Here is a 19,937-nt window from a genome sequence, read left to right as displayed (position 1 = left end):
ATTTAATTGTGCAGAAAAAGTTGTACAGCCCAGGGGGGACTGAATTAGTGTACAGCAGTAGACTACATTGACAATGTTGTGCGGGACTGCCGCATGCACGTTTACAAATCTAATTGCTGTTGGTGCAAAGGAAGGCTACATAATTTATGTAGGCCTACTGTAGAACAATCTAAAAATGTCCATGGGGTGCAAACCCATCACTGGTGAAAAAGGTGACTTCAATCACATAGGCCTACATAGGCTACACAGATCACACTAATGACCCATTTTGGATTAAAAACGGCTATTTTCACCTAAAGGTGACGAGTTTGCACTCCTGAATGTCAACTCCTGGCACTTTTACATTTTGTACATTACTCATTTGTTTGAAGATGATTCAGGAAAAAAATAGTGATGCTTTTGCCAGAACAGAGAATGTTTTCATATTTATTTTATTGTATTTATTTTGTAATAATACCAAAACCATCTCCCATTAATATGAAATATATGAATGACCCCTATAGAAAATGTCTGGTTGTCCTCAGGTGTACAAAAAGATGCCAAGTAACAACCTCAAATAATGTGCTATACTGTATACTTGGGTGCTGAAGCCTCAAACATATATGTAAAGAGGAAGAAAAGACAAGAGTCAGGCACAGACACACTGAGGAAGGGCTTGAGACCTGAAATGTCTGTGACATGGCATGATCCAAGAAAATGTAAACGTTTAATTCGGAAAGCTGGCCTGCTGAAGCTTTTCTTTCTCAGGGGTACAAGACATGTGCAGAAAGAGCAGTGTTTTTAATTTAAACAAAGACAAAAGTGCAAGAAGCAACAATTAAAAGTAAGAAGACATGCAAGCCCAGTAAAAATTGTCATAAAGCCTGAATTGCATTTGAAAACAAAGTTAATGTAAAATATAGGCTGTAGTACTTGAGCAGCAACAACACTAGTATATCGTCGCTGTTGGGTGGAAACCTCGTATCTCCAAATTTGTACGTTCTTTGACAAAGCAAAGCCCTGCTTCATCATACAAGGCCGTCGCACAAAAGTAGTGAAAACAGCAGATCTACAATAGATATCATGTATTGAAATCTTAAGAAATTATAGCAGGGACAGTATAAGAGATAAGAACAGAGACTGTAAAGGTTAGTCATTGTTGAAGCTATTGTTCGTGTTACTTGAACAGATCACCCCCAGTCTGCCAGTGGAAATATCAGACCTTTTTGTTGTTATACACTCCCTCAGTGAAGATTCAGACCCAACACACGAAGATCTAATCCTCCATACAGGTAGATATGTGGAACGTAAACGTAAATCTGTTGAAACAGCAGAGCCACAGTCCAGCTGTCTACACAATACAGTTGATGAATTCAGGTTCCAGTGAGACCAACCATCTACTGGTCTCCACTCAGCCTGGTGTTTCATCTCCAGTCTACCAGTACAGTTATTGGTTCCTCCCACCAACCTTAAATCACCAGACTCTGTACAGAGAGACAAGAGGGTAAGCATTAAGTAATATCATTTGAAAATGAATAATCCAAACCACTTTTGTCTTTTACCTGAGCAGGTGAGTCCAACAGTTTTATCAGGTGAGCAGTTGTTTTTAGTTGAGCCTGAGGTTCCACAGTCAAGGAGAACAGACTCACTGCCTTCACACTGGAACTTTAAATCTCCATAGAGGGCCCCCTGACCATAAAGCGCCCCCTGGAGGACCGAAGGAGCCCCACAGCCAAGCTCCCTACAGACCACCTCTGCATCCTGCTGGTCAAAGTTATCTTCACACACTGAGACCCACGACTGGTTAGACTTCATCTCCACTCTGCCTGAACACAATGTAGTTCCATTCACCAACCTCACAGACTCTGAGAGAGAGAGAGAGAGAGAGAGAGAGAGAGAGAGAGAGAGAGAGAGAGAGAGAGAGAGAGAGAGAGAGAGAGAGAGAGAGAGAGAGAGAGAGAGTATAATGGAAAAAATACATACAAAATGAATCATAATTTCCTCACGGTGTAAGGAACTCAGTTTCCCATGATGCTTTGGGCGGTTGTAGGCATCCGCATATTCGCTTCCGGGTTAACTTCAAACAATGGAACGGGGCTACAGAAAAATGAATTCATCTCTGATCCTACTACAGATTGCAGCGATCCACGGGGAACACTTTTTTAACTGGCCGTATCTAAGCGCCGGACAGTCACTGTAAAGAAATGTCTTTATATTGTGCAATATGCTTGTAATACAGTAGGCTATTTTAACACTTATGTTTGTTAGCCTATGTTGCTTGCTATGCTATGCTATTACGCACGCAGTAGTATAGGGTGACAATTTAAAAAAAAGAAAGATTTGTTGACCATATAGAGAAGGTCACAGTGTCTAGAGAAAGCATATGATAGGGTGCTGAAAGAGGAAGTGTGGTATTGTAGGAAGGAAGGAATGGCAGAGAAGCAGTTGCTCAGGAGGTAGAGCGGCTGTTTAGGAACCAGAAGGTTCCCAGTTCGATCCCGGGTTCCCCCAGAGTTGGTGTGTCCTTGAGCAAGACACTGAACCTCTAATTGCTCCCGATGAGCAGGTTGGTGCCTTGCATGGTTTCCTCTACCACTGGTGTGTGAATGGGTGAATGTAATGCACAATCATTGTAAAGTGCATTGGATAAAGGCGCTACTGCATATGAATGCACCATTTACCATTTTATTTACCAAGTATGTCCGAATGTTGTAGGACACTGTATGTATGAGGCTTAGCGTGACAGTTGTGAGGAGTGGGTAGGAATATAGGACGGGGTCATGGTTGGGGTGATGGGCTTACGTCAAGGATTGTTTCTAAGTCCTTTCTTATTCGTATTGGCAATGGACAGTTATAGGACATATATAGAGAGTGGTAGGGCCGTCACACCTGAACAAATCATCTCCAGTCTGACAGGGAATATATCAGACATCTTTGTTCCACACTCCATCAGTGAAGACTCAGACCCAACACAGGACGATTTAATCCTCCATACAGGTTGAGCTAATGAAGCTATACTCGTTTCTGATGAAACAGCAGAGCCACAGTCCAGCTGTCTACACACTACAGATGATGACTTCAGGTTCAAATCAGACGAACCATCCACTGGTCTCCACTCTCCCTGGTGTTTCATCTCCAGCCTGCCATTACAGTTACTGGTTCCTCTCACCAACCTGACATCATCAGATTCTGTACACAGACAAGAGAGTGAGTGGTTATATATATATATATATATATATATATATATATATATATATATTAGGCCTGTGCAAAAAAATCGATTTACTATATTATCGTGATGTTAATGCCGGCGATTCAATTAATCGATTTTCAAAGTTCAGAACCGATTTTCCCGCTTTTATTTATTTATTATTTTTTTATTATTTTTTTAAGGCGAAATTAACCTGAAGGTGAAATAACCACTTTCTTCTTACTTCCTGAGTAAGTACAGGTCCTAAAGGAACAGTTTTAGGTCATGAGGATGTCATGTTATGGCTAAAGCTAGCACAGTGCTGTAGGCCTGCAACACAGCGATTCTTGTTTTCTTTTTTTTTATGACTGTTTGTGTTCTGTGTTTTCTGGCATCTTGACCAGGAACATGTTGTTGTAATGTTGTACCACTGGCACTTTGGCTGAAATAAATGTCAGAAAGATTGACTGACTTTATTTTTGCTGCATTGATTTGAAGTATATGATTCAACTTTTAATGTTTTATATTGTTTAGAATTGTTTTAAAATTTTTCAATATAAAAAAGCTGTAATTTTTGGAAGAAATCGCATTAATTGTGATTCGAATCACAAATCGCAGGAAAACGCAATAATCATGATATAATCGAATCGTCACCCTATGAATCGAAATCGAATCGGGAGAAAGTGAATCGCCTAATATATATATATATATATAATTACTAATGATCATTATTTTTAATACATTTTTATTTTTGTATTATTATTATTTTTTATATACCGGAGCAGGTGAGTCCAACAGTCTTGTCAGGTGGGCAGGTGTTTTCTAGTTGAACCTGAGGTTGCACAGTTTGGGAGAAGAGATTCTCTGCCTTCACATTGGAACTCGTTGGTCCACAGTGGAGCATTTAATTTTCCATAGAGCGCCCCCTGGATGACAGAAGGATCCCCACAGCCAAGCTCCCTACAGACCACCTCTGCATCCTGCTGGTCAAAGTCATCTTCACACACTGGGACCCACGACTGATCAGACTTCACCTCCACTCTGCCTGAACACACACTAGTCCCATTCACCAACCTCACAGACTCTGAAGAGAGAGAGAGAGAGAGAGAGAGAGAGAGAGAGAGAGAGAGAGAGAGAGAGAGAGAGAGAGAGAGAGAGAGAGAGAGAGAGAGAGTGTTCAACTTGGCCCATAGGGGGCACCACAAATACTACAAATGCCACTATTGCAGGACTGTTTTGCAGCCACAAATGCTACAAATGCTACTGTAGACATACTGAGAGAGTAGACATACTGACTGCAGAGAATATATAAAATGTAAAGAGAAGCTTCCTGTTTCACTGTTTACAACGCAGGCAGTCAGACAGACCGACTGACTGACAGACCGACAATAAGAGACTTGTAAACAATACAGTCATTGTTGAAGTCATTGTTTGTGGTACCTGAACAGGTTAGCTGCAGTCTGAAAATGGAAATATCAGATTCCTTTGTTACACACTCCTTCAGTGAAGACTCAGACCCAACACAGGACGATCGGAGCTTCCATACAGTTTCAGATGTGGAACCAGGACTCTGTTCTGTTGAAACAGCAGAGCCACAGTCCAGCTGTCTACACACTACAGACGATGACGTTGGTGTCCAGCCAGGCCAACCAACCACTGGTCTCCACTCTCCCTGGTGTTTCATCTCCAGTCTACCTGAACAGTGACTGGTTCCTCTCACCAACCTGACATCATCAAATGCTGTACAGAGAGAATAGAGTAAGCACTCAAGAATTACGATGACTTTGATTGTACAATAAACCAATAGAGTAGTTTGTCTTTTACCTGAGCAGGTGAGCCAAACAGCCTTGTAAGGTGAGCAGGTGTTTCTAGTTGAGTTTGAGGTTCCACAGTCCAGGAGAACAGACTCATTACCTTCACACTGGAACTCTTTTGTCCACAGTGGAGTCTCCACTCCTCCATAGAGCGCCCCCTGGAGGACTGCAGGAGCCCCACAGCCAAGCTCTCTGCAGACCACCTCTGCATCCTGCTGGTCAAAGTCACCTTCACACACTGAGACCCACGACTCATTAGACTTCACCTCCACTCTGCCTGAACACACACCAGTCCCCTTCACCAACCTCACTGACTCTGAAGAGAGAGAGAGAGAGAGAGAGAGAGAGAGAGAGAGAGAGAGAGAGAGAGAGAGAGAGAGAGAGAGAGAGAGAGAGAGAGAGAGAGAGAGACAGAGACTTTGAATGCACAGTATGTGCACAAGGAAATTAATGATCATATTCTTCTTCTTCATCATCATCGACTGTAGGGAGCAGTTACTATCAAAACCTCCACCTCATGTCACGCTCCATATATGTCCGTCCTTGTCCCTTTTATGCCCGATGGAGATCCCTGATGTCATCAATATTAAGTCCATTTCTGGGAATACCTCTCCTTTATGTCGTCTTACTAGTAGTCCATAGAAGCCTAACACCCGGGGGTCCTTCTACTTACTCTCTAGGACCAGAGCAGAAAAATAAGACGGCTGGCTCAAGCAGCAACAAACGAAGGGGAGAGGATACGTTGTAAAAAGTATAACAAAAGTATTTATTAAATAAAGGCCTAGGACATTAACTGAAAAGGGGATCAACAAACTTAATAATAAAGGATCCAATGGAGTGTGGAGTCAACATAACAGGGGCATGGAGGACAACATAACAGGGGCATGGTGGAGAGTAGAACAGGAGCTGGTGGCAACACTACTCCAAATCCCTTTTATGCCCATATATGGAGATATGGAGATCCCTGTGATGCCAGGGGAACCAAATCCCTTTATGCCCACATGTGGAGATTGTCTAGTTTTTAAGGGAACAAACATTTTGGTTAAGTTTAATTAAAATTCACTGACTGACTGACTGACTGACTGACTGACTGACTGATTGATTGATTGAGTGATTGATTGATTGATTGATTGAGTGAGTTGTCAAAGAAAGTCAAAGGGAACAGATGAAGAGAGATAACAAAATAAGAAGGAGAGTGTGAAATCACATTGCCTTAACATCTTCACGTTGTCCAGAGAAACCGCAGACCTGACCCTTTCGTCTCTCATAACTGCCAATTACATCCAACATAATGCTCATAACCGTCAGAGAGATCTCAATCTTTCTTTAGGCAGAAAGGCAGCAGTTCATATCAGGGATCACACCCCCGTCACTCAGACACTGAACTGAAAGGTCAGTGGATCAAGAATGGCATTTAATTGTCCTGTGAGTGAATGTTCACCACACTGTAAGCAGTTGCAGTTGAAGCTACTGTTTGTGTTACCTGAACAGATCACCTCCAGCCTGCCAGTGGAAATACCAGACAGCGTTGTTCCACAATCCCTCAGTGAAGACTCAGACCCAGCACAGGAAGATCTAATTGACCATACAGGTTGACGTGCAGAACCAAAACTCCCTTCTGTCGAAACAGCAGACCCACAGTCCAGCTGTCTACACACTACAGATGATGACTTCAGGGTCCAGTCGAACCAACCAACCGCTGGTCTCCACTCTCCATCTTTTATCTCCAGTCTACCAGTACAGTCATGTGTTCCTCCCACCAACCTGACATTAGACTCTGTACAGACACAAGAGTATACAAGTAATATTAGTTAATTATGTGTTATTTGTTATTGTACAGTAATAACCCAAACTGATGTGCAATTTGCCTTTTACCTGAGCAGGTGAGCCAAACAGTCATATCAGTTGAGCAGGTGTTTCTAGTCGAACCTGAGGTTCCACAATCGAGGAGAACAGATTCGCTACCCTCGCACTGGAACTCTTTTGTCCACATTGGAACCTTTCCTTCTCCATAGAGCGCCCCCTGGAGGACTGAAGGAGCCCCACAGCCAAGCTCCCTACAGGCCACCTCTGCATCCTGCTGGTCAAAGTCCTCTTCACACACTGAGAGCCACGACTGATTAGACTTCACCTCCACTCTGCCTGAACACAATGTAGTTCCATTCACCAACCTCACAGACTCTGAGAGAGAGAGAGAGAGAGAGAGAGAGAGAGAGAGAGAGAGAGAGAGAGAGAGAGAGAGAGAGAGAGAGAGAGAGAGAGAGAGAGAGATGAGTGAGTGAGTGAGTGAGTGAGTGAGTGAGTGAGTGAGTGAGTGTGTGAGTGTGTGTGTGTGTGAGTGTGCGTGCGTGCGTGTGTGTGTGTGTGTGCATGTGTGCCTGAGAGAGAAAGGGAGTAGAGAGAGAGATATATTTCAACTTGGCCCATAGGGGGCGCCACAAATGCTACAAATGCCACTGTTGCATTTAATGGGCATCAAAAACAAATGCTCAAGGTTTGTGTTACCTGAACAGATCACCTCCAGTCTGCTAATGGAAATATCAGGCATCTTTTTTCCACAATCCCTCAGTGAAGACTCCGACCCAACGCAGGAAGACATAACCCACCATACAGGTCGATGTGTACCAGAACTCCGTTCTACTGACACAGCAGAGCCACAGTCAAGCTGTCTACACACTACAGACGATGACTTCTGGTTCCAATCCAGTGCAGCACTCACTGGTCTCCACTCTCCCTGGTGTTTCATCTCCAGTCTACCAGTACAGTTATGTATTCCTCCCACCAACCTTACATCCTCCTCAGAATCTGTACAGAGACAAGAGAGTAAGCAATAAGTTGTCACGCTACAGTGTCTCACAGAAGTAGCAAATATTTGCTGATCTACACGCTCATATCATAACGCATAGTGGTGCGATGTGTTGTGAGCTTGTAAATCTTTAGCTATTTAAGAGTTAAAGTTTAAGTGGTTAAAGGGCGACTTCACCACTTTTCCACATATCTTCATATAAGTGGTCCCCACTAATTTTCATGATAGAATAGTACTCCCCCCCTAGTCTCCTCATATTGTCTCATATGAGGGCCTTCAGAAACCCGCCTACCAGTGACATCATCATCTGACATCATCATTAGGCAGATTTTTTTTAAGATTTAAAAAACATATACAATGGCCAGAACAATGGCTTCCATTATAGCATTGTAACTTTTTTCATGAATAGAAAGCCTGCGGTTTCTATTAGCTTGGATTCACATCAATGATGTCACTGGCAAGGGGTCCGCATCAATATGCCGACGGGCCGGTATTCCGACACTAAAACTAACCCTAACCCTAAACCTAACGTCAGTCACGAGTAACTAACCTGTAACTAACAAGTTACGAGTAACTAACCTGCCGACGCTAGTCGGAAACAGCGGCCCGTCGGCATATTGAGCGGACCCCACTGGCAGGCAGGTTTCTGAACTACCCACATCCCGCCTACTGTATGATAGCCTACACAAAACTCTGCTATTTTATCATGAACATTATATTAGTGAGGACCAATTACATGAAGGAAAGTGGTGAAGTGGTCCTTTAAGTGTGTCTTTATAAATAATGAACCAAAGAAAGGTATTAACAAGAGCGTGACTAAATAATAACTGCATTGGATCCATTGGAACACAGGTTATCTTTTTACATTTCCCTTTTCCAGTACTTCTTCCAATGCAAGGTTTTCACCTGACAGCAACGATTTGTATGTTCCCACAAGGCATAGCAACCTGACTTGTCTTCCAGGTAGATAATCGGGAGTGGCTAAAAAGAATAAAACAATTGAAAAATAAATTAAATAATTTGTATGTGTCCCAATTAAAAATAAATGTTCCACGTTTAAGTGATTCATGCAGAGAAGATGGGATATTTCATTAATTTATTTACATAGCAATACCAAGTTATCCCAGATTTTCTTTGAAAGGCACTCAAGCATATTATACTGTAGGTGGATTTTTGTTTCTTTATTTTGGGCTTTAAGAACACCAGCGGGCAGTGTTGGGTGAATATCTAGCGCAGCGTAGTTCATTTGGACACGGAAGTTAGAGTCTAGATATACCCCGAACTCACCCCCCCCCCCCTTTCATTCGCTAACAGTTAATTCATTCATACGCCCACGTTCATTCTTACTTCATTCTCATTCGCTACAAGCTACTTCACACACGCCCTCATTTCTCAGTGTAGTCCTTATAAGCAGCCTCTGCTCACTGCTCATTCTACTTGTTCAGCTGTCAAAGCAGGTTGTGTGATGTGTGTTGGAAAAATCCTCCACCTCCCCGGCCTCCTCCCTGTGGCATTTAGCTTCAGTTGTAATGGATGCTCTGTGATAGGATAACATGTGGATTGTACCATGGTTATTCCATGATTGTGGTATGATGAAATGTTGATTGTACTATGGTTATTCTATGTGCTGTAATTTATGATGTAATTGGAAGTTCATGTATGTACATCTGTAACTTATGCTCTGCTCTGGGGGGTCTGAGATAGCAGATTTTGTGTTATGTTATGTTATGTTATGGTTACACAGATAAATCTGTATATCATCAGAGCAGAGCCCATCTGCCAAACTCAATGCAATATCATTGCATAAATGGTTATGTTATTTCTAATAAATGTCACAACGCACAACCTTTAAAACCAGGAAAGCCTGTGTGTCATTTTAGTTACTATGTACAGTATATTATAGCAGTGTGTTTGTGTGTGTGTGTGTGTGTGTGTGTGTGTGTGTGTGTGTGTGTGTGTGTGTGTGTGTGTGTGTGTGTGTCATTAGCTTAAACAAACACGGGTTAAAGTGAGCGAGGCTCACACGGCACTCCTTATTAGCAAACAAACGTTCAGATGTCATGGCAGCCACCAACGCACCGAGCGATAAATATCACAGAGTCTGGATAATTTTCTTCGTCTTGGGCCTGGGAAGTGTTTTGCCATGGAATTTTTTCACCTCGGCTACACTGTACTTCATCAGTAGGTTGAAGTACCCGGCCGTCAATGGCATCGATGCAGTCAATGGGACCGTGGCGAGAGGGAGCAACACACAGAACACTCTGCAATCAATCTTCAGCAATGTGATGACACTGACTACCATGGTGCCCCTGCTCACCTTCACCTGCCTCAACTCCTTCATCCATCAGAGGATTCCTCAGAAGCTGCGTATCTTTGGGAGCATGACGGTCGTCTTGGTGCTCTTCCTGTTGACCTCCGTGCTGGTGAAGGTAGAGATGGCACCACTGCCCTTCTGCTGTCTCACCATCGTCACGGTCATCTGCATCAACTCCTTCGGTGCCATCTTCCAGGGCAGCCTGTATGGACTGGCCGGGGTGCTGCCTGTGTCTTACACCACGCCCATCTTGAGCGGGCAAGGGCTGGCCGGCATCGTGGCTGCCGTGTCCATGATCTGTGCCCTGGCCACTGGCTCACCTCTGCGGGACAGTGCCTTCGGCTACTTCCTCACAGCCTGCGTTGTCATCCTACTGGCTAACCTCTCCTACCTCGCACTGCCCAACATAGACTTTTTCCAATACTACATGGAGAGCAGCAGACTCATGACATCCCCTGATCAGGACAACAGGCCAGTAGATGCGTTCAGTCTGACTGACGAGGTGGACAAGCCAGTTGTTTCTGTTTTTGCCATCTTGAAGCAGATCTGGGTGATCGCCATGTCTGTGACGTTCAACTTCACCATTACCATCGGAATGTTCCCGGCCGTCACAGTGGGCGTGAAGTCAACGATAGCTGAGGGAGGATCCTGGGACACCTACTTCATCCCCGTCTCGTGTTTCCTGCTCTTCAACGTGATGGACACCGTTGGGAAGAGCCTGCCGGCGGTCTGTATGTGGCCCGGCAGAGACGGCATCGCCTGGCTGCCCATTCTGGTGGGTGTGCGGGTGGTCTTCGTGCCTTTGTTCATGCTGTGCAACGTGCAGCCTCGTCGCTATCTACCTGTGTGGTTTGGCCACGACTCCTGGTACATCCTCTTCATGATCTTCTTCGCTTTCTCCAATGGCTACATGGAGAGCCTGTGCTTGTGCTTTGGACCAAAGAAGGTTGCACAGCATGAAGCAGAAACGGCAGGAGCCATTATGCTCTTCTTCCTGTGCCTGGGACTGGCGCTGGGTGCATTAATCTCGTTCGCCTTCAGAGCCATGATCTAGAGCCGTGTTTCTCAAACTTTCAAATTTCAAGGTCTCCCCCTTGACTCTGACAGTGTACAAATGGAACCAAATGAACACGTTATAATCAGGGGTCAGGGGATCTTAATAACATCTGGGAATACATTCCTTACCAAGACATTTCTTCACCAATGTGTGTGTAAAGGTGTCTAGTAACACATCTAACACATTTTAGATAGTTTAAACACTACACTACCGCCGGTATACAGGAAGAAAATACCCAGAGGCCAAGGAATGTTTTTTTGTGCCAAGCAAATGCTTGCAATGGATTCAGAATCATGACCCCTAGTAGTCAGGGACCCACAAGCCCAAAAGCTCAAGGATTAGGGTTGAAAATGTGATGTCATGCTGTACTTTTTATTTCTGTTTTATCTATTAGTTTGGTCATGAAGGTCCACAGAATGAGAGGCCTGCTCTGCCGGAAACATATGCGGAAAAAAGTTATGGCCATTTGTATATTCACTGTCCCATCGACTTCACTATAGACAACATTCCTGGCCGATTGCAGGAGGGACGCCCCGCCCCCAAGTCGAAAGGGAACTTCCGGGTTCTCTCTGTCAGGCATGCATATAAACGTGTTGCCAAGTCAATTTATTTACCTAAACTATCTTGTTTTTTTTGCTTATTTATATTGCAAGAGTTGGCTTGTTTGGCTTATTTCTCTCACAAATTTTGGCAACACTGCCCAGCGCTGCAGTAAAAGATTATGACAATGAACTGAAAGGGTTAAACCAACGGAGGTTTTTTTTCCAGCTGTCAGATGGTGCGGTGACTGCGGTCATGGTCTCTTGATATGCAAGCGCACCGCTATCTTCGATGTTTTTATTCTATCTACACCAGTTAATAGTATTGATGACATCCTTAACATATCCTAAACTCAGCAAACTCCCCAGAGAAGCAGCACGACTCACAACAACAACAACAACAACAACAAGGTAAAACTCTCATGCTAGCTAATTAGCCTTGTTAGCTACGATCTTTTACTGTATGGGGACTACTCTTGTTACAACTAAGTACAAGTTATTTTCACTTGTGACAACACAACATTGATTATAATTGAAATACAAGCTCTTCGCTGTTGTGTTGTATCTGTGAATGCAATTGTTTTCTGTCTTTCAGACCTGTACTGTACGTCCAGGACCAATGAAGCCAGATGTGAGGGTCTCCTCATCATATTTATTGCAATAAAATATTTATACACACTTTTCTTTGACTTGTCCATGCCTTTTTTTTTTAACTGTTGAGGGTTTCAAATGTTGTACTGTATATTGTGTTATTGAGATAAGGAATGTTCCCAATGATGCTTTGAAGGAATGCTTTTAAACACTTGTCATTTTCAATTAATCCAGTTTGTTTTTGTATCTATTAAAGCCAAATGTATTCATTGTTTTGACGTGACAGTTTAGGATTTAATGATTAAATGAGCATTAAATATGAATGGATATTTATATTGCCTTGATTAGGATTAAATCGATGATTTACAGTGATATAGTGAAATGAACACAGCATAGGATGCACATAATAGGTGGGCTAATGTGTATTATGTCTATTCTGGAGTGGGTTGAGTTGTTGACAGGCCTATTTGTAAAAACATTAATGCATATCACACAACACAAGCCAACTGTGACTTCATCCCAGAACAGAGGAGAATGGAGATGACAACGTTTGACATGATCAACCAGCGTTCTGAAGGGAAAAGGTTTGCTAGCTAGAAATCATACAACATTCGCTTCCATGAAATACTGATTAGGTTCAATGCTTGCTTTCAAATACACAAATCTGTTTATTTGTAGGCCTATATCAATTCAATTCAAAGGAGCTTTATTGGCATGAGAAGACATGTTTATATTGCCAAAGCAAGTGTCAAATAAAATAAAAACAGTTTAAAATGGCGAACATATAATATGACATGCAGTTGGAGGGAGTACAGCATTGTGTAAAAAGCTATGTCGCATTGTGACATTTTATATATATATATACAGGGTATAAAGCTTTTGAAACAATTTAAATAGCGTTATTTTTTAAGAAGTTTGCATATGAAAAAAGGTAGTTTCATGACAGTACACTAGTACAAGGTCAACTAAAAGCATACGCCCAAGAAAGCCTATGGCAATTGTTTCAATTGAGATCTCTTTTTTTTCCCCTCCAACTCATAACATTGAATGATGGCAGAACAGGTGTGTATCGTCACAACTCATTTATTTATCAGCAGAGTGGATGAGTGTTGCCATTAAGTGACATTGTTAACATAAGTTACAAAGTAAAATTACAAAGTAAAACAATCCCGTCTCATTAGTTAAGAGGAGAATCAGATCAGATGAACGTAAACAGGAAATCGCGCTACGATCAAGCCCAAAAAAGGGCTTCCGGTCGGAAGTAGGGGGCGTGGCCAGGCATGTTGTCTATACACTAATCCGAGTAGAGCTTTGTGTATGTCGCCACCTAGTGGCAGCGACATTACTGATGTGTTAACACACATCAGTAGCAGCCCAGCGTCAGTGACAGTCAACGCAAGTATCAGCCCAGCGTCGGTGACACAGTCAAGTTGGATTGATGATGTTAGACAGTGGCCTTCAGTTACAGATGAAGGTAGCTTATCGGTGATTTTAGTTATTGGTTATGGAAATAGCATGCTCTATTTCCACAACCAAACACTAAAAACTGTGGGAAAACATGGAAAAACTGTCACGCTAGTTACGTTAGCTATCTAATTGTAACGATACACTGTATGCATTGTTTCATAGGCATTCAAGAGTATTTCCTTCATCGTCTGGCATCTGATGATCAACAAAATGCCAACTACAGGTCACTCATTGAGGGTCAAAATTATCTGAGCTCTGGATGGATTGGTCAAATACTGCACACTCTACCTGATGATGAACACATAACTCTAAGAGCACCTGTTCGATTCTCACAGACAATTAACAGCCAACATAATGTTGAATTGACTCTGCAAAGACTGGATGGGAGAGTTGTAAATGTGTACTGTGATTGTATGGCTAACAAAGGGAAGTGTTGCAGTCACACAGCAGGTGTACCGTACAAGATTAAATATGCTGTGACCCAAGGCCTGACAGGAGTATCCTGCACTGACAAGCTGTGTGCTTGGAATGCTTGGAATCAATCCACTTGGAAAAATGTGATACCGGACACAATTGAAAACATTCAAGGGCCAGAGCATGCAGTGCACCCAAGAAATGTATGATTGCTAAGCCAGCCAACTCAGGGGATGAGAAGTGTTGAATGACATCTGCATCAGTCTCAAATGCCAAGGATGTAACGTCCATATTTTTCTTGGGTGCATACTCTTGAATGCCTATGAAACAATGCATACAGTGTATCGTTACAATTAGATAGCTAACGTAACTAGCGTGACAGTTTTTCCATGTTTTCCCACAGTTTTTAGTCTTTGGTTATGGAAATAGAGCATGCTATTTTTTTTGCATGAAAAACATTCCTTGGGATAAATTTCAGCCCCCCAAAATTGTAAAAAGTGATGAGTCATCAAAAAAAATCATCACTTTTCACAGTTTTGGGGGGCAGATTTTTTGCCCTAGAATGTTTTTCATGCAAAACAAATGCTTGCAATGGATTCAGAATCATGATGTACCCCTAGTTTGACCCCTCACATGCTACTTAAAGCACATTTATTTTCTTTTTAAATATTTTTTATTTTCCTGTATAGTGAAGTTGATGGGACAGTGAATATACAAATGGCCATAACCTTTTTTAGCGATGTTCCCGGCAGAGCAGACCTCTCATTCTGTGGACCTTAATGCCATGTCCCTAATCCAACATAATCAGGTGCAGGTGTTGCCAGTGGCAGAGGCAAACCATTTTTGACTGTGTTCAGGCCAGGGAGCTGTGGTCTGTATCCTGTTTTTTGACTGTTTATATAACTAGACCTTACCCGTTCGAAGATATGTGCTCCAAAATATGTGCAGAGTGTGGGTTGTGGGGAAAGTTACTGTAACTGGTGCGTGCGTGAGAATATGTTGGAGCATCATAATGTAAGGAGCAGCTCATGGAGGAGTGCATATTTATGATGGATACAAATAATTTAACAGCTAATTTAGGTGAATAGAAGTATGGGGATGAATGCGCTTGCTCCACATAGTTTTTTCATACCCATTGGAAGATGAGACACACATCAAACGCACCTGGTGAAAGCGAGAGAGAAGAGAGAGAGAGAAAGAGAGAGAGAGAGAGAGGAGAGAGAGAGAGAGAGAGAGAGAGAGAGAGAGAGAGAGAGAGAGAGAATGCACATTCCTAACTGTGAGAGAGAGGGGTGTGTGTGTGGGGCTACAGATCCCATGGCCTGGAGGAACGGACCGTAACCCTGACAACAGGCTAAGAAAACGCTAATAAACAGCTTTAATTTGGGAGAAATGAAATTCGGGCTCTGTCACCGTTGGTATAATGCTAATGGCCAATACCATGTGAACTTTGGGATCAGTTGCTGAAGCGAGTGAATAGATAAACGTAGATAAGCGTGAGCGTTAGAGCGTGAGTGCGTGAGTGAGTGAGTGAGTTTGCTGGTTTAATAGATAGATGTAATGTCTCTGTATGCGGAAGGCATTGGACTTAGGCTACAGAGAATAAATATTGTTCATGAACTCAACAGAAACTTTTGGACTCCCGTTTGTATGAGCACACGTCTGAACTCCCTCTGCAACCAGTAGTACCTAAAATACAGGTTTGGCAGAAACATTTTCGTGCCAAGGACCCCCAAATTGATATACATTTGGCTGCATCTGAAAAGGTTTTGTGCCAGGGATCCCCCAGAAGAGTTTATTGATTTTTTTTTTTTTTCTTTTTTCTTTTTTAACTTTCACAAATGGCAGATGCAGGGGTGTCACCAGGGGGGGAAAGTGGGACTGAGTTACTAGGGCCCAAGGTGGAGGGGCCTTAATTATTTTATACTTTAACTATTGAAAAATAGCAGATACAAGCTCACAACGCACGCTGCAAGCTTGTAGATCTGCCATTTTTGAAAAGTCGAGAAAATGTGTGCAAATCTTTGAATATGTATTTTTTAAGCGAACATTTTGAACTCAAATTTGGCCGTGGCCACATACATATCATTTTGGGGGTCCTTCACATAAAAAGGTTTGAGCACCACTGACATAGAAACATAGTTTTTTTTTTCAGACTGAGGATGTGAAATATTCAAAGACTTGCACTAATTTTCACAATTTTCAAAAATAGCAGATCTACAAGCTCGCAGCGTGGCACCGATGCTGTGAGCTTGTATATCTGCTATTTTTCAATAGTTAAAGCACAAAATAATGTGTAATAAGGCGTTCCCAGTTCCCCCTATATGAAGAACATTCATGGGGGGCCCGCAGTGAATCCTTGTACCCACGGCCCAGAATTTGGTGCGACATCCCTGGGCAGATGTACAAGCTCGAGCTGGTGGACCCCACTTTTAGAACCATGGTTTAAATACGTAAAAGTAAAAGTAGCAATACCACAATATAAATACTTTGTTACTGTCCCGTATTAAAAATGTGAATTCATGAAGAATGGATCAATCACGGAGGCCGCGCCCCCACCTCTCCGCCTAGACCTCCGACCAGAATCACAGCCGCACCATTCACTTGAATGGACATACAGCGTATTTTACACATTAAATATTAATTCCGTTTTGGACCCAGAGCTTCGAAATCTCGTCCAATCCGTCAACAAGGCGGGGATATGCATTGGAAAAATATGTAGACCTTTAAACTTTTAAAACAATACGACAAAGGAATATAATTATAAGGACGCAACAGCAGAATGAGGAAATCGCCTGTCTGCTGGACCTACAGAGCCGTTTTCACTTTTCACTGATTTGTTTAGAGGCTATTATTACTCTCCATTACACAAACAACCAACCAGAATAAACTGCTTCAAATGTAGGCTACATGTTTCTTATCATGCCGATTGCTTATAAATCTATAAAATGTGATATCTCTGGCGTGAAATGTTCGCGATTCCTGACAAGTTTAGCTGCCGAGCCGCAGAGGGAGAGGCAAGGGTGTCGCACCAAATTCTGGGCCCTGGGTACAAGGATTCGCTGTGGCCCACATGAATGTTCTTCATCGTGGGATTTCAAAAATAGCAAATCTACAAGCTCGCAGCGCGGCACTCGGTGCCACGCTGTGAGCTTGTATATCTGCTATTTTTCAATAGATAAAGTCTAAAATAATTAAGGCCCTTCCACCTTGGGCCCTGGTAAGTCAGTCCCACTTTTCCCCCCCTTCCCACAGCCTGCAGTCGAAAGCAGAGTTGAAATACAACACTTCGCGTCGCTACCCCTGTTCATTCAGACATTCATAGACGTACGTTACTTAATCAGTTGCTATTTAACATAACAAATAAGGTGTTTGTAGTCATGGGTTATTGTCGTTTAGGCCAATACAGTCCATTCATATTTAAATTGGTTTGAAACGGCTTTCTGTGGTCCAGCAGCCATGGACATGTTCCTTATTCCTCTGCTGCGACCTTATATATTCCTATGTCGTATTGTTTTAAAAGTTTAAAGGTCTAAATATTTTTTCCAATGCATATCCAGGCCTTGTTGATGGATTGGAAGAGATTTCGAAGCTCTGGGTCCAAAACGGAATTAATATTTAATGTGTAAAAATCCGCTGGATGTCCATTCAAGTGAATGTATGGTTCCTTTAGAGGCGGCTGTGATTCTGGTCGGAGGTCTAGGCGGAGACAGCGTTTGGAGGGGCGGAGTTGCGATTGGTTTATTGGCATCACTTTTTGCAGTGCCAAAGTACAAACTGTCCTTATGTAGCCCACGTTCTCTTTATTGACAATCCATATGCATATGACTTCAGGTGTGCGTGATATATCAACTATGCTACACTTCTCTGAAGCATGACTGCATGATTATTGTCTCCACCAGCCGAAGGCATGGGGGAGAGTATGTTTTCGCCTCCGTCCGTGTGTCCGTGTGTCCGTCCGTCCGTCCATAAAGTTTGTTACCAGCTAATCTCCGGAGGCGTTGCCCCAGTCGCTGCCAAACTGAGCACACACACTCCCTGGATGCCAATTCAGAACCTCTGCCCCACATTTTTCACATGGGCCCGTTCTAGCGCCACCATGAGGCCGATGTTTGCAAAACACATTTCAGTATAATACTCTTAAGGGATTTTGTCCACACATCCTACAAATCGGTAGACAGTATCTCTACAGTCATGTGACACGGATCTGTCCGATTTTCCATATTCCATCCTGATTGGCTACAATTGGCTTCCAAAGTTTGCAGGATTGCTTCGTTTTGAACAAAATGCCTCAAATCACAAACACAGAGTGCAATCACAGTGAAATTGGCCGTGCACATTCCCACTAGGCCGAGGAAGAAATGCCATTTCAAATTTCTCAAATCAGCCTCATGGTGGCGCTATAACAGGGCAATTTGTGTTTTTACCTTTAACTCCACCAATAAGTGGAAAACTTTGTATACACACTTCCTAGAGGCTAAGGATAAACCTTTGCCCTGCATTTTTCACTTTTGCCTTTTATAGCGCCACCAGGAGGACAACTTAAGTAAAACAAATTATTTGCTATTACTCCATCAGATTTTCTCCAACAATCATGCAAATCAGTACACAGTATCTCTATAGTCATGTGATCAACTCCGATCCGTCTGATATGCCTCATAATCTCAAATCATCAACGCAGAAGAACAAATGCCACCCTTTTTACATTGGCCTATTATAGCACCACCAGGACGCCTGGCCTGGTGGAGACCTGTGCTCGGAAGAGCACTGCTTCTAGTTGACTCTATTTCTTTCCTCTGGAACATCGTGACATTTACACTTATTTACATAAGAAATTTACATTATGTGCAAACATTTTTGTATTTACACATGACCATGTTTTTCTTTTTTTTCTCATGAGTTTGTATGTTCAGTTCAGAGTCTACTCTGGACTATGACTTGAAACAACAATGAAATGTCCTCAATTAAATTAGTACTTTAATCAGGTTAAATGGCATGAAATTGAAGTGTAATTAAATTAAATACATTGTTTTCCCACCATGCAACCTTGGCAAGAAACATTCATGACAAGAAAAAAGGTCTCATGTGTTTGACAGCGTTTGATCGTCGTGAAACCTTGCATGCACACTCCCAGTAGAACAAGGAAAAACCTCCACCCTAAATGGATCAAAATCCCTGGATCATGGACGCAACTGACACAAATCGGTACATGTCTCTGGAGTCATGTGATCAAGATGTATCAGTCAGATTTTTCAGATTCCATTCCAATTGGCTATTACTGCCTTCAACTCTAGAGATTTGTATTATTGTCCATGCCAGGCCGAAGGCCGTGTCGCCATCAAGGCTTGCCAACATAAACTTTAGTTGACTGTAGAAATATTTGATATTTAGTTAACTAGGGCTGAAGACTTAAACTAAAATATTTCAAGTGACTGAATTCAAATTGTAACTAAAACTAAATCAAATTTTGCTGTGACTGATCAGTGCAAAGAAAGAAAAAAAAGGCAAATGAGAAAAACATATCCAATTTCCTACCTTCAGCGTTCACTAAGTTCAGAGTATGTGTCCATAAGAAAAGCAGACAGCTTTGCGTTATCACATGCATTTTGTTCTTCATTGAACAGCACTTTAGAACATTCAAAGGCTAAATGTTCATGTGCAGTGGGATTTCTTTTCCCTCTGGTAATCATTGGCAGTAATCAATTGAGCAAACAAAACAGTTTGTGCTTATCCAAAAAAGCTACAGCACCCTTTCAAGGTTCAATA

At 42.4% G+C, this 19,937-nt stretch overlaps 2 protein-coding genes across 3 annotated transcripts; one reads left to right on the top strand and one right to left on the bottom strand.

Moving 5' to 3' along the window:
- Positions 1 to 415: 415 nt before the first annotated feature.
- LOC308307087 (scavenger receptor cysteine-rich type 1 protein M130-like) lies at positions 416 to 19,842 on the bottom strand. Of its 2 annotated transcripts, XM_080752216.1 has the most exons (10): positions 19,707 to 19,842; positions 7,489 to 7,788; positions 6,859 to 7,164; positions 6,467 to 6,760; positions 4,994 to 5,299; positions 4,610 to 4,909; positions 3,947 to 4,253; positions 2,869 to 3,168; positions 1,542 to 1,844; positions 416 to 1,463 (listed from the first exon to the last, which is right to left on the bottom strand). In XM_080752216.1, the coding sequence occupies exons 1-7, from the start codon at positions 19,786 to 19,788 to the stop codon at positions 3,973 to 3,975; spliced, it is 1,869 nt and encodes a 622-aa protein (XP_080608342.1). In that variant the 5' UTR covers positions 19,789 to 19,842; the 3' UTR covers positions 416 to 1,463; positions 1,542 to 1,844; positions 2,869 to 3,168; positions 3,947 to 3,972. The 2 variants fall into 2 exon arrangements, with proteins under 2 accessions (XP_080608342.1, XP_080608341.1); XM_080752215.1 differs by having other exon boundaries at positions 416 to 1,844.
- On the top strand, positions 9,850 to 11,157 carry LOC308307089 (equilibrative nucleoside transporter 1-like; the record flags this gene model as incomplete). The annotated part of the gene is made up of 1 exon (XM_080752218.1): positions 9,850 to 11,157. One exon carries the CDS (start codon positions 9,850 to 9,852, stop codon positions 11,155 to 11,157), a length of 1,308 nt encoding a protein of 435 aa, XP_080608344.1.
- Positions 19,843 to 19,937: the final 95 nt, after the last annotated feature.

Source organism: Nannobrachium achirus (assembly GCF_963921795.1).
Source record: "Nannobrachium achirus genome assembly, chromosome: 21".
Classification (NCBI taxonomy): Eukaryota; Metazoa; Chordata; class Actinopteri; order Myctophiformes; family Myctophidae; genus Nannobrachium; species Nannobrachium achirus.
The sequence above is the reverse complement of the archived record's forward strand: the minus strand, read 5'-3'. Positions and strand labels throughout refer to the sequence as shown.